At 36.9% G+C, this 14,915-nt stretch overlaps 2 protein-coding genes across 2 annotated transcripts in view; one reads left to right on the forward strand and one right to left on the reverse strand.

Moving 5' to 3' along the window:
* ANKRD45 (ankyrin repeat domain 45) overlaps positions 1–14,915 on the reverse strand; it is a 33,518-nt gene that overhangs the window by 14,203 nt on the left and 4,400 nt on the right. The window contains exons 2-3 of the mRNA XM_010984537.3: positions 12,511–12,880; positions 6,381–6,548 (exon numbers count right to left, since the gene is read on the reverse strand). Of these exons, the coding sequence (XP_010982839.3) occupies positions 6,381–6,548; positions 12,511–12,880 (538 nt within the window). The remainder of the gene's footprint in view (positions 1–6,380; positions 6,549–12,510; positions 12,881–14,915) is intronic.
* Positions 938–2,611, forward strand: TEX50 (testis expressed 50). Its single transcript, XM_010984548.3, has 2 exons — positions 938–1,261; positions 2,169–2,611. Exons 1-2 carry the CDS (start codon positions 938–940, stop codon positions 2,379–2,381), a joined length of 537 nt encoding a protein of 178 aa, XP_010982850.1. The 3' UTR covers positions 2,382–2,611.

Here is a 14,915-nt window from a genome sequence, read left to right on the forward strand (position 1 = left end):
GCTTACTTAAAAGGCACTTCTGTGAAACTCCTAGTTCCCCCAGGTAGAAACTATTGCTCTACCAACAGTTACATGATTATGATTTGATTCCACTCTCAGGTTTAGTCTGTTTTGTAATTTTTTTATTATCTTATTTTTTGCTTCTACCTCTAGATTATACGCTCCTTAAAGGCAGGGTCTGTCTCACCTTATTATGTACCTGTGTCTCATCTTTTTTCACATACCATACCAAATTTCCCACGCCTCATCTGCTGACAGTACTGCATCTCCACCAAAAAGACATAAGTCAAAAGGGGGAGGCACTCGGTATTTGCTTAACTATTTGCAGGGAAAGACATTCCAGAATGATAAAACAGAAGCAGATGCTAGGCTGTATGAAATGGCAGAGCTATAGCTATTTTTCAAGTAGCTGTGAAGGTGCCATACTCCAAAAGGTTTCGAAGGGATATAGTAAGTTTTTTCCATGAAGTTTTTAAAATTATTTTTTTTAATATTTTAATTTATCATTGTATTATTTGTTTTATTTTGGTGGGGGTCGGGGGGTAATTAGGTTTATTTATTTTTAGAGGAGGTACTGGGGATTGAACCCAGGACCTCCTGCATGCATGAAGTTCTATTAATATCATTACAATTTAAATTTGTTAGCTAGCAAGATATTAGTAAAGTGTTTGTTCTTCAGAAAATTAAAGAGGCTCAAACCATTCTGGCAAGAAGTATTCCTAAGAAACACAAGTGATGATTGGCTAGGGGATATCTTTTACTTCCAATGTGTTTCTTTATGACATCATTGAATTCATCCCTGAATCACTATGACTGATGATGTCACAATGATCATCAGTGTATATATTGCTGGCTAGGAAAAGTACCTTAAGTGTGTTTCCGCTCTGTCTCTAACCAATTTTTTTACTACAATCTTTTTTCCAGCTGCGAAAGAAAGATGGTCAAGCAAGGACTATCCCTGATTTTTCCTCTGCTGTTTATCTGCTTATTCAGGGAGAGCGTCTGCATTTGTGATGGTACTATCTGGACAAAGGTTGGATGGGAGATCTTTCCAGAAGAAATGCATTATCTGAAAGTTAAGCCTTCTCCGTCTCACTGTCTACCTTATCCTCTGGACAAACTATGCTGCAGTTTTGCTAATATGGGTATATTTCACGGTAGTTTACATCTTATTTCTATCTCAGTGCAAGCTCTCTTTTTAATCTTGTCTGTTTTGTCTGCGCATTACCTGTGGATGAAATGGAAGAAACACAAAAAAAAGGTGAATTGGTGATACAACTCGTAATAGCTATAAGAATATCAAAGAGTTAAAACATAGGGTTACCAGCTTCTTTGAGAGAAGGAACCATGTGTTATTCTTCTCTGTATCCTTCCCTTCTCCCACCATTCACCCCCGGCATAGAGCGCAGTGTCTCGAACCTATGAGATGCTTGACATATGTGTACTGAATTAGAAAGTCCTTCAAATAATCTATTAGCTTAGACAGATTATTTCAGGTTACAAAACACATCAAGAAAGTAGTGAGCTGCAGTGAGTAGAATGCAGAGGAAAAGAAGTTATCTGTCTGGGCCCTTAGGTGAGTCACTGTATCTTTCTCAGCTGCCTGATCCATAAAATGAAGGATCTGGAACAAGACATCTCATTAGATTCCTCCTCAATCTATTCAAGAAAGCCAAGTATGCAGAAGTTGGCAGATATGTTTTTAATGGGCTGTAAACTGAATTCTAATTTTAGGATAACTTTCTGGAAAATAACACTCTTAAACTAATTTCCCACTTTGCCAACGACACCATATTTTGAGGCAATCTTAAAAGCTCATTGACCTCTACAACAATTAGATGTTTATAAAATGACTATGATTTTATCACATTACGTTTTAAGGCTGTTTAGTAAAGGCAAATATTTTACTAATAGTCAAATGTTCTAATCATAGAAAGTACCCATTAAACGTTTGCTGATGGTGATGATGATACTATAATCTTATACGGGGGCATTTACAAAAGAGTATTTCTTCCGTATTTAGACCTTTCTTCTACAGTAACCTTTCTTCTTTATAAATAAGCAACGTGTAGTGTTTGGAGTTTAAGCGTATATATCTAGAAAACAAATTTAATTTGAACTACAGTAAGGAAAACACTTATAATTATCATTCGTTTTTCTCTTTTTAGCTGAAGAAACAAACCTCAGACGCATTTGGCAATGATCTAGAAAACCAGTCTCTGTATGACATTGACCAAATCCTTTGCAGACTAGTGGCCACAACATCAATGATGAACAAGTACCTGAATCAGGTGTCCCATTATCCTTCAGCTAAGAAAATCAAGCATCGAAAACTGAAGAAAAAGAAGACTGAAGGAGGACAACGAGCTAGAGGGTACTAGACATGTCCTCATGCAAATATGGCTCAGCCCAATATGGCGACTACACAGGAAATCTATTGAGAGAACTCGTGTAAGGATAAAAATGGTTCTCTGGGAGCCTTTGTAATTTTCTGCCACATTTTTTACTGAAACTTTCCAACAAAGTCTGGGTTGAAAAGTTACTTCTATTCAGCTAAAATGGGGTCCATGCTTACCAAAAGTAGTGGGGAAAAGACTGTATATCACCACTGCTTCATGTTTAAGCATTTTGTTCTTTTTAATGTGTTAGATTACTAATCATTAAGCAATCTGTAGAATAGAATCTTGATTTAGTGTTTCAATAAATCCCTGATTTAAATAATATTTGTGATTTTTCTTAGTTTCCTGAGCAAATTTTATGGTCCAATGAGGCTTTAAACTTCCCATCTCAGATTATTAAAATAGTATGGAAATATTAAGGAATAGATTCATTGTTTAAAGTATAAATATTTCTATCTTTAGTATAATAAATAAGAAATTAAGAATCAACATTTTTTAATTTTCAAACTTTTGTTAAGATGCCTCAGTTTTTAAAAATATATCCACACTTTTATTGATCAGCCATCTCAATTTTTTAAAGTAAGGTTTCCGTATTTTTCAAACAAAAATTGAGAGACTGGTCTGAGACTAGAACTGATTTTATTAACAACATGTTTAAAAATCCCAGAAAAATACACCAGATCAATAACACACCTTCCATCAATAAAAGGGGAAAAAACTTCTACAAGAACAATCCTTTGTAGAGTAACAGAGATGTTTTTGCGAGTAACTCAAAAGAACTGCCTTGGGTTATGATGGATTATTAAAAGTTTATTATAGTTCCACTTTCCAGACTCCCTCCCTTCCTTCTACCTTTCCTTAACACAACCCTACTCCCACATTTCCATGAATGTTTGTTCCTCACCTTCAGAGTTCTGAACAGTCAGCTAACTCCCTCCAAGGTAACACTGATATATATTCCTTTAATGGAGGACCCTTGAACACTTAAAATGTCTACAAACCCCGGAAACTCCAAAAAATTAATCTCAAATAGTGGCATTTTCAGTAGTATGGGTAAGTCTCTGGGGCCCTGAACCCCATAAATCTCTCCAGGTGATTCCTACTCTAGTCCCCCAAGCAAGAAATGGAAGCAGTTTATATTCTTGTTAAATCTGAATTAAACAAACATTAAATTTTATGTTGAATAGTCTGTGTTTTTGACACTACACAGCTACATTACCATGAAGCTCCAATCCTTAAAACTCCGTCACTGATCTGGAAACAATACTGGTTTATAGTATTATAGTCTTCTTCTATCTTCATCACTAAGAAACGGTAGGTATAATTCCCCCAAGACTATAAGGACCCAAACTAAACAGGTGGACATTAGGGAGAAGGAAATCAATACAATTCAACACCTATAAGCCCCAAACTTTCAGAAAAATTATAGCAAACTTTGTTCCTGGACTGTGTTTTTTAAGTCCCATGGGACACTTCAAAAATGGATTTTAAAGTATATAATGTAAATTTCATCTATAGTAACTATTCATGAGGGGATCAATTAAAGTCTTTGCTATTTTCTTTTTACTTATATATCTAATCATAAAATTGAAGGTACTGACAAATATTGTCCCTAGAAAACATTTAGAACAATTGGACAATTACATATAAAATAATCCACAAAGTACAACTCATCTTATTCTTCCCAAATATGCTACCTTCCCTCAATTTCCTCATTTCTATTAGTTCTCCCAGTTCCTTTCTTCTCATTTTATGGATAAGCAAGCTCCTTATTGCTGTCATATGCATCTTTCTAAATATCACCTTCATCCTCTTCCTCTTCTACATAAAAACTTTCAATGGTTCCCAATGGCTACACAAATGAAATGAAAACACCATGCCTGACATCTGAGGGTATAATCTGATAGTAATAATAGCAGCAGCACTTTTCAAGTGCTGATCACAGCTAAGTGCTGTGTATCATCTCACAACAACCGTCCAAGAGGTAGGAACTATGATCAAGGCCCCCTTTCCTGGAAATTAGGAATCAGGTATAAAGGATTTAAATATCAATCCCACTTTTGGACATATATTCAGAGGGAACTCTAATTAGAAAAGATACATGCACCCCAATGTTCACAGCAGCACTATTTACAATAGCCAAGACATGGAAGCAACCTAAATGTCCATTGACAGATGACTGGATAAAGAAGTTGTGGTATATTTATACAATGGAATACTACTCAGCCATAAAAAGAATAAAATAATTCCATTTGCAGCAACATGCATGGACCTGAAGACTGTCATACTAAATGAAGTTAAATCAGAAAGAGAAAGAAAAATACCATATGATATCACTCATGTGGAATATATATATATATAAAAAAAGGACACTATGAACTCATCTACAAAACAGAAACATACTCCCAAACATAGTAAACAATATTATGGTTACCAAGGAAGGGGGTGGGAAGGGATAAATTTGGGAGCTTGAGATTTACAAATGTTAGCCTCTATATATAAAAATAGATTTTAAAAAAAGTTTCTGCTGTATAGCACAGGGAACTATGTTCAATATCTTGTAATAACTTTTAATGAAAAAAATACAAAAATGAATATATGTATGTATATGCATGACTGGGACATTGCGCTGTACACTAGAAATTGACACTTAAGAATTTAAGTTCTTGTCCAAGGTCACACAGGTTTCAAGTGGAGATACTAGTACGTAAACTCAAGCAATCGGACTCAAGAGCACATGTACGTACTCCTTTATTACTCCTGCCCGCCTGGTCCTGCAGCCTACCTGTGTAAATTATGACTTGCTGTTCCAGTAAGGCAATCGCATCACTGTATCCCCAACATATCATTTTCATTCCCAACTGTAAGATTTTGCTCACACCCTTTCCCTTTATATTGTGCATCCAAATCCCACCCATTCTTCAAGGCCCACCTCAACTCTAACACACTCTGTCTTCCTGTTCTCCTGCCACCCCATGGCAGGTCCCACCTGCTCTGCTCATTTTAACCCTTAAATATAGTCTTTCTGATATTGGTACTGAACTGTAGGATGCATCTATAGCTTATCATCCCCCACCTCACAAATGTCCAGAGGGCAAAAACAACCAGTTGTACCACAACGCTGTGTTCTTAGTGGGCATTTAATAAATGCTTGCTAAAAACACAAACGCAGATAACCATGTGAAATGAATGTCACAAACTTCCTTAGTACTGGTTTTTTAACCAATGTTTGTACACATACAGAGTTGCACGGGTATATTTTCCTGAAATCTCTAAGCTCTGTTTTACAGGGCCGTGAAAATGATGCAAGAAAAATATTAATGAAACTCAAAATAGTATATAGTTTATTGAGCTTGGATTGAAGCATAATATACATACAGAAAAGTGCAAATTTTATAAGCTCAGTGAACTTTTCACAAATGAGCATACCATGTAACCAACAAGCAGATCAAGAGAAAGGACATTATGGCCCAGAAGTCCCCCTCATGCCATAAAAATAACTGCTATTTTGACTTCTAACACCATAGATTAATTTTGCTTAGCAAACGACTTTAAATTATAATTATTTCTACCTGGGGAATCAAATATACTACTCAAATATGCCATTTTTAAAGCATTTAAGGAATGATCCCTCTGCCTAGGTCTCTCACAAAATGGCCTTGAACATATATTACACATATATTCTTATAGTAAAGAATTAGAAAAATTGTTAGAAGTTGGTAAATCAACCAGCTTCTAGAATAGTTGCTATTAAGCACAACGTTTTAGGCCAATAGCAAAATAGCAAGAAGGAAAAAAAGGCGTATTTCACATATTATCACCAACAATGACTATGGTTATAGCTATAGATAAAAAAACTTGATGGAAGATGAAAATACTAATCACCTCTTTGCTCTGTTGAAGACATGGCCTATAACCCCGTAACATAGGAGGAAAATCCATCAGTCGGTCAGTTTTCCACTACCTTACGAGCTTCCTTACCTGCCCAGTTCAGGAATTCAACACACTCAGTCTGGGAGTACCGAGCAGCAACATCTCGAGCTCTTTCCTCCCGGAAGTTCAGAGCTTCTATGTCAACACCCAGTTCCACCAGCACTTTCAATGTTTCCAAACGACCCCAGGCTGCGGCACAGTGTAAAAGTGTGTAACCTGAGAGACAGAATGAAGATGGTCAGAGCAAGGTGATAACGTTGTTTTAGGCTGTTTTATGGAGCAGAAGATCATCAGGGCCATCAAGCACTGAACAATGACCACGGGCTAGGCGCTGTCCTAAGTGTGTGACATACAGGAAACTCATTTAGTTCATAAAAAGCCCTACAAGGCAGATCCATTATAATATCCATTTCACAGATAAGGAAACTGAGGTCCAGAGAAGTTAAACTTACCCAAGGAACACAGCCAGTGAATGATGGACACGAGATACCAACACAGGCAGTCTTCAGCGTCTTCTAAGGCAGAAGGCAATCTCCAACAGTCATTTATTTTGGAACACAATTAGACTCATGACTTTAAGGGATTTTCATCAAACTCTAATCACTCTAACGTTATTGTTAACACAATCATACAAATTACTACAACTGCATATGCTTTGGGTTTGGAAATTAGTCATCTGAAATTAAAACTGAAATTATGACTTATCAAATTAGGAAGTTAGTTCTTAGAATTACTGAGGCAACTCCCATGAGGTATAATTGTAAAGGTGAAAAACATGGGTGGCATCTTTAAAATTTTTTCAGATTGGTATTAAAGAATCAAGCCAAAAGTTCATTGTTGTAACTTACCCACAAGGATATATTTATGACTCACCTAATTGGCCAAGGAAGCATGTAGTATTATTACAAGAAGAGTTGAGCAAAAGAATGAACCAGCTTGTATTAAATCTATTAACTACCAGGCACTTCATAAGCTACTACTTCATTTAACCCTTCCAATAACCCTATGTGATAGTATTATTAGCCTCCTGTAAAGGATACAGAGGAGGGTAAAGGTCAGAGACTATACATGCCCAAGGTCACACTGGCACTAAATAGCCAAAGCCATATTCAAATCCTGGTCTGTTGCCAAATAAAAGGTTTATAAGGAGCAGGGACAGCACCCAAATGTTTGCCACGGGCTAGAGAAAGGCAAGAGAAGAAATGATTCCTCCACTTCCTTCCAGAAACCTCTCCTGGGCTCCCTATCCACCACATCCCCACAATCCTGGGTCTGTCTGAGACCAAGCTGTAACCTGCCTTTGTCTTGAGGATATCATAAATCATAATAAAGGGTTAATAAGGAATCAAAAAGAGCATGAAGAGAACTATTCAAGGATCAGCCCAAACTGGAATTACCTCCATTCTTTGGCCCAAATTATTTTTTTTTAAATATCACAAGTGAGAAATTTCAGAACACCAAAAGAGAGAGACTGGCTCAAGAACTGTGTTGTGCCTTTCTCCTCTACAAAAAGGGGGGCCAAGAAATACCTAGATACCATCCTCATTGTTCCTGCCTTCTGGCTGAAGATGGACATCATCAGTCAGACGAATGGCCCCGGGCCCCTGATCTGCTGGGAGAGGGGGACACTCTACAGACAAAACACTGCTATAGCATGAACAAGAAGCCATTCCAAACAAAATGTTCTGGGTCATCATACTGCTTTTCTCAAGGCCAGTGGTAACACCAAATTTTTTTCCCTATTTTTTAAGATACAGATAAAAAACAAGAAAACAAGATTTCTGGGCAGAGGGAGACTTTTACCAAGGAATTTGAAACTTCTGTATGTTTTTTTCCCTTGTGGGAGATGACGTGTTTTCTAGAAGGAAACACACAGATCCTCATAGCACATTAACCCCAGAGCCTTCCCTGGAGAAGGAAAACATTTAATTAAGATGATTTCAAAAGCATCCAGACAAGAAGGGGATTTTCCTAAAGTTCTCCTGTAACACTGGCAATGGGCGTTGGATCCCAGGTGGGGGATACAGAAGGGTTACATGTTGGAAATCCCGGCAGGAAGAAAGGGACCGTAAACGGAATTCTGAAAAACTGGGATTGTGTCTAAGAGAAAAATAATCTCTGTGTGGAAGACTATTGGTTACTAAATATAGAGAGTCAACTGAGCAGGTAGTTCAGACTAAGGCAAAAGATCAGACAAGAAGATAAGGAATATTTTCCTCCATGCAGGACTGTTCTGTGTGCTTTACAAGAATCAACTCAATTTAATCCTCACTGTAATGTTATGATATAGGCACTAGCATTGTTCTCATTCATACATAAGGAAACAAAAGCACAGGGATGATAAGGACTTTTCTCAAGGTTGCTATAAATTAATGAAAGTTATTGATAAGGTTAAAATCCCAAACTGTGATGATGATAATTACAAAAAAGTAACAGGCCATGGAGCAAACTACTCGCCTCCGTTGAGTATTTTCCACAACCTACCTACCACCAGCAGTGCCAGACTCTGAATTCCCCAAATCATGTTGTTTCATGCCTCTATAACCGTGCATACGCTTTTTTTCTTGCTTGAAATAGTAATTACAGTAGCAGAATAAAATAATATCAGTATAAAGTTTATGTTTACTTAGCATTTATACTGGTATTTTATAAAACTGAGTTCAGAATTCATTTTTTTAATTAGTGAAACTGCTTAATATATTTAAATACAAAAATATATAACCACAAAATACCAGACAAAACATAACTATTAAATAGGAAGGTTAAGGATATACTGTCATTCTGTTAGCAATATAAATTGTCAGACAAAACTAATGAAAGTTAAAGATTAAAAGCCACTGTAAAATGAAGAAACTGTAATTAGTCATGAAAACTGCAAATGAAATATTTGATTTTTTAAGCGTGTCAGTGGTATCACTAGGGTATCTTTGTACAGATTTTTTCAGCTATTGAAGTTTTTCTCACTCAAAATTAGTTGGAAGTAGTTATAAACCAATACTAAATATTTTTCTTCAAATTATCTCATCTCTAACTTGAAAAGAGAGATATCTCTGAACAGCTTTTTGCTTTTTTGATAGAAGTGCAATCTTTTTTACTGCAAGTAAGCTATAATCTTTTTCCCCAAAGAAAACATTGCTGGTTCATATTTGTCTTTTTTAATTTCCTCGTATACAGAGATTCCATTTCAGTTTCCTTATCCAATCTCAAAACTGTGAGATTCACATTCTACTTGTTTGGGAAGTTTTTGAACTTGAGAATTATTCTTGTAACAGAAATTTTGCAATACCACGATACAGATCATCTAAATTTGCAGACTTCAGTTTGTCTTTTTATACACACTGAGCAATTAAATTGAGACAGGAAGCGGGCAGGGAACAGCCATTCAAGGAAGGATGCAGCAATTAACATCAAAATGGTGGAAGATTCAACCCCCAGGGGGCCAGGGGTTGAGGCTCAAGATGGTGGGAGATCTGACTTCTAGTAGACCTTGAGCTTCATTATACGCTCGTTGTAATATATCAGCATGATAAGTAACATGTCCACAGGCGCCATGACAGCTCCAAGGCTCACCATAGGTCAACCAGTGGGCAGTGGCCAACTTCCTGGGAATCCCAGCCCCTTCCCCAGGGTAGCTAAAGTGGTCCTCCCACTTGTTAGCATATGAAGCTACTGAGCCCATAAAAACTGGCAACACGGTGCCTCGGGGCCACCTCTCACTCTCTTCTCTTTGGAGATGGCCTCACTCTGTCTATGGAGAGTGTAACTACTTTTACTCTAACCTGAGCACCAACCCCCACACCTTGTGGCCTTTCTCTTGCCTTCTGAAACAGCCTACACTCTATGCAGTATGTATCTCTCTAAATAAATCTAACTTAACTCAACTGTGGCTCGCTCTTGAATTCTTTCCTGTGTGAAGTCAAGGACCCACACTTGGTGGGCGCATCCCAGGGGCTCAACCGAGACCTGGGACACGGTCCTCCTCACGCCCCACGTCCGTTTTTTCCTGCATCAAAATCATTGATACTGTTCTTAATCCATAAATGACTCTAATTTTATATTTTTAAAAATACCAAATAAAACTATTGTACCCATAAAAAGGCCAGTATTTCATTACCTAAACTAGTGGATAAGTATACCAGATAACAATATTGTAACACAATATTACAACACAATATTGTAACACTGATAACACTGTGGTTACTATACTGCCTGCATTGCCCTAACCTTCCACCTTTGTCTGGCAAACTCTTGGTCATTATTCAAGATTCATTATAACATTGCCTCCTCTGTGAAACCTTCCCTGACCATGCCCAGCACTTTTAGATAAAGTTGACTAATCACTCCTCTGAGCTAACACTGTATCTTGTCCCACATATATTAATTAGCTATTCACACATCTGCTAAACTGTGAACTTGTCCAAGGTTGTTGAATTCATTCATCCTTCTATCCCCATTTCCCAGAACAAGGCCTGGCTATTCCTCCTTAATAAACATCTGCTGATTGTTATGGGAAGACAGAGTTTAAAATGGTAATTAGTTCTGATCACGCCTGTTTGAGTACGGCCAGGCTGAGAGACCAAAGCCTTGCCAGAACCAGAGGAGGTTCCGTCATTAATAACTGCAGACTGCACAGGCCTGTCCTTGGCTCTGTCAGAAACAAAGGCACTTCCCAATAGGCCAGAAGTCAGTAATACAGAGAGCTGAGGCTTTAAGAACTGTTTTACCCTCCTTCCTTTGGATCAAAAAGTGTCCCATTCTCCAGTATTCAAAAGGACAGGAAATCCTGAATGCAAACATGACCCATCAATCCCCTAGAAAATCATTCTCCTTCCTTTACATCTCTGAGTATCACCAATAGATAAACGGCATATTTCATCTTACTTTACAGAGACATCTACCTACAGTTCTTCACCCAAAAGTTCTTTTTTAGGCCAATGGCTTCTTATGCTCCCAAAACCAGTAGTGTTCACATACACACACACAATGACTATTATTCAGCCTTAAAAAAAAAAGAAGAAAATTCTGTCATTTGTGACAACATGGATGAAACTGAAGGGCATTATGCTAAGCAAAATAAGCCAGACAGAGAAAGACAAGTACTGCACAGTATCACTTATATGTGGAATCTAAAAATAAAAAGTTGAACTCAGAGTAGAAAAGCGGTTACCAGGAGCCAAGGGGTGGGGGAAATACGGAAAGATTGGTAAAAGGGTTAACAAATTTTCAGTTATAAAATGAATAAGGTCTGAGGACCTAATGTATAACGTGGTCACTACAGTTGATAACTATATTTTATAACTGAAATTTGCTTAGAGTAGAACTTAAATGTTCGCACAAAACAAAAACAAAAAACCTTGATTTGATCTGTTCTCTCAGGTGAACAAGCTCATGGGAACTAAATCAATACCAACCAAACAAGAAACTTACTGGTAAACTTTAATGTAAGTCATTATTTTATGATGATTAAAATGATAATTGCCAAGTTGACTGGTAAAATTAGGTTGACCAGTTCATGCACACTTTCCATTATAATAGACCTAGAATTTCCCAAATCATCAAGTCCTGGTTCCTTTTAATCTACCAGTTTTCTCAATCTCTCTCTCCTCCAGCATTTTACTTAAAAGCAGCAAGAAAAAAGCAGGATGCACTTTCCCTTTCTGCTGAAGATCATTGTTTTATTTTCTACAATGACCACGTTTTATATTTGCAATCTGAAAAAAAAAAAAAAACTGACTGAATTTAAAGAGTTAATTAGATAATAACTGCAAAAACTTATAAATCTTCAAAGGAAAGAGATAATATTATTGAGCACTTACTGTACACCAACTTATATGTGCCAAGTATTGTGATAAGATATTTATATTTATTATCTTATTTAATCCTCATAGCCTATAAGGAAAATACAATTATTATTCCCATTTTGCAGATGAAGAAACAGAGACACAAAAAAGATCAGGTAACTTGTCCAAATCACACAGCTAATAAACAGTGAATTCTGTGTTCTTAACTACTATGCTATACTATAGCAACATGCATGCGCACACTCATGTATACGTATGCATTCATAATCTATGCAAAATATAAAGGAGGCACATCAAATTTATCCAAATTTAAAGACAGTACAGAGCATCTTTATGTAGTCATAAGTAATACTGATGAAGAAAAAAAGACAAAATACCTCTGGCGGTTTTTTCATTCAGATTCACACCATATTTTGCCAAAGCTCTAATCACATCACTTTGCCCAGCCATGCAAGCTGCATACAACAAATTTCTTCCAACGATGTCTTCCTGCAAGAGCAGCTGCATGGCCTGTTCATGGTGAGGGTTCTCAGGATCCTCAAAAATCTTCTGCAAACCTTCTACATCCCCTGTGAGCGCAGGTTGTAAGAGGGGATTAACGGTGCCAGCTTCCTCTGGTTCCTTGGCTTCTTCATCTTCTTCTTCATCAACTTCTTCTTCCTCTTCTTCTTGCTGTGAGAAAAATATTGATTTTTCTGAACTCTCTGACTCTGGGGGTCCTTCTGACTCCATTAATTCCAAAAATACCTGGAACAAAAAAAAAAAGTAATAGAAATCTTCTCAAACAAATCAGTATTTATTTTATCAGGCAACTGACAATATGAATGAAATGAAAATACTTGGCTGGTTGAAAATAGTTATAAAATAAGAGACTTCATCTGTTCTATCAATAAAGTTTATTGTGCACCAATACACTGCCTGAATATACACTAAAATGCTGAATGTGTGATGTAAACAGTAAATTCAATAGGAACAGGAGGAGAAAGAAATCAATGTGGGTGAGATTCATTAGGAAAAGACTGAAAGAGAATGTAAAAGAGACTCATCTGCCTAAACAAGAGTCCATGTAGGGGAGAAATGAGAAATACAGTTGAACCACTGGAGCCAGATTATTAAGACCTTAAAAATTAGGCACTGACATTTAGACAGAATTCATTTACTCAGTAATGCTCACTGAAAGCCTACTAACATACTAAGTGCTTTGTAGGCACTACGTAAATTAGAAAGAAGAATCAAATTTATTTCCTGCCCTCAACAACTTACTACTTCAGAGGAGAAAATATGACATGCACAAAATAAGTGCAATAAAAGATGACAAGTGCTAAGTATCATAAGAGATGAGGTGCTACGGGAGTTTAGAAGGGATGAGATTAATTCCAGGTAGAATCAATCAAGGAAGTCTTAATACTACTCACTCTGGCAGAACATATATTAAATTGGGAATGACTGATAAAGGAGTAGCATTGTCCCCTCGTGCGTATAAAAATGTTTGTAGCATCTCTGTTTGTAACACCAAAAATCCTGAGCAAGAAAAAAACAAAAACAAAAACAATGCCTGTGAACAGGAGCATAAACTGTGGCAAATTCACACAAAATAGTACATAGTAGTTAAAATGAAGAAATTACAGTGATATACTATGTGGTAGGAAGCTTCTGACATGGCTCCCATGACCCTACCCTTGGAAATGGATCTGCTCCAGTTGAACTTCAGAGGCCTGTGGTCCAGGCCACACCTTAACTGTAGCCTCATCAGAGACCCTGAAGTAAAAGATCTAGCTAAGCTGTGCCCTGCTTCCTGACTCAGACAAACTTTGAGACAATGAACGTGTGCTATTTTAAGCTACCAAGTTTGAGGATAATTTGTTGCACAGCAATACATAATTAAGACACAACAACAATATGAATGAATCTTAGCCATAAATTAGCTGAAAAAAAAAGTAAATCCAAAAGATTATATCTATCAAGATATATTTTTGTAAAGTTCAAAGCAATTAAAATTAAAATAGACATTTTAGGAATAGAAGTAGATGCAATAACACTATTTTTAAAAGAAGAAAAGCAAGATTGAACACAAGATTCAGGATAGTGTTGAGGAGAGGGTGAGGGAAGATGAAGGAAATCGGATAAAGAGAATCACACATTTAGTAAAGAATATGATATTTAAGCTGAGCTATAAAGAATGGGCAGGACTTGGTCATTCAGAAGTCAGAAGGAAGGGAAATCTAGTTAGAATAACATCTGTATCTACTATAGCCCTATATTAATCTCTACCTTCACTAAATGCATATAATATTTGTAATCTGTTGAAGCTAGGAATGCTTTGGCTGCAAATCACAGAAAAATAGTAAGACTGACTTTTTAAAATAGGAGATTATTACCTCACAAAACAGGAAATTTAAAGGTGGAGATGGTACAGCAGCTCAAAAATAGAGATCTGAGCTCTTTCTATTCCATCATTGTGTATTAAGACTTTCATCCTCATGGCTGTTGCCTAATGGTGACAAGATGGCTGTCATAATTCCTGTCATCATGTCAGCATTTACGCCAGTAAAAAGGGGAAATCCCTCAGAGGATACTAGTGGCATCCAACCCTTCTGAGAGGAAAGCAAAACAAAGTCTTTCCTAACAAGGCCCGACAAACTTCCAGTTGTACCTCAAAGGCCAGATTGTGCCCTTTATGTAAGAGAAGCAAAAAAAAGGGAAGTTTCTCCATGTTCCTGCCTCTATAACAGAAGTAAGCAAGGTGGACGAGGCTGGGAATGGGAGTTGAATTAGCCAATCA

This window comes from Camelus dromedarius, chromosome 23 (assembly GCF_036321535.1).
Source record: "Camelus dromedarius isolate mCamDro1 chromosome 23, mCamDro1.pat, whole genome shotgun sequence".
Lineage (NCBI taxonomy): Eukaryota > Metazoa > Chordata > Mammalia > Artiodactyla > Camelidae > Camelus > Camelus dromedarius.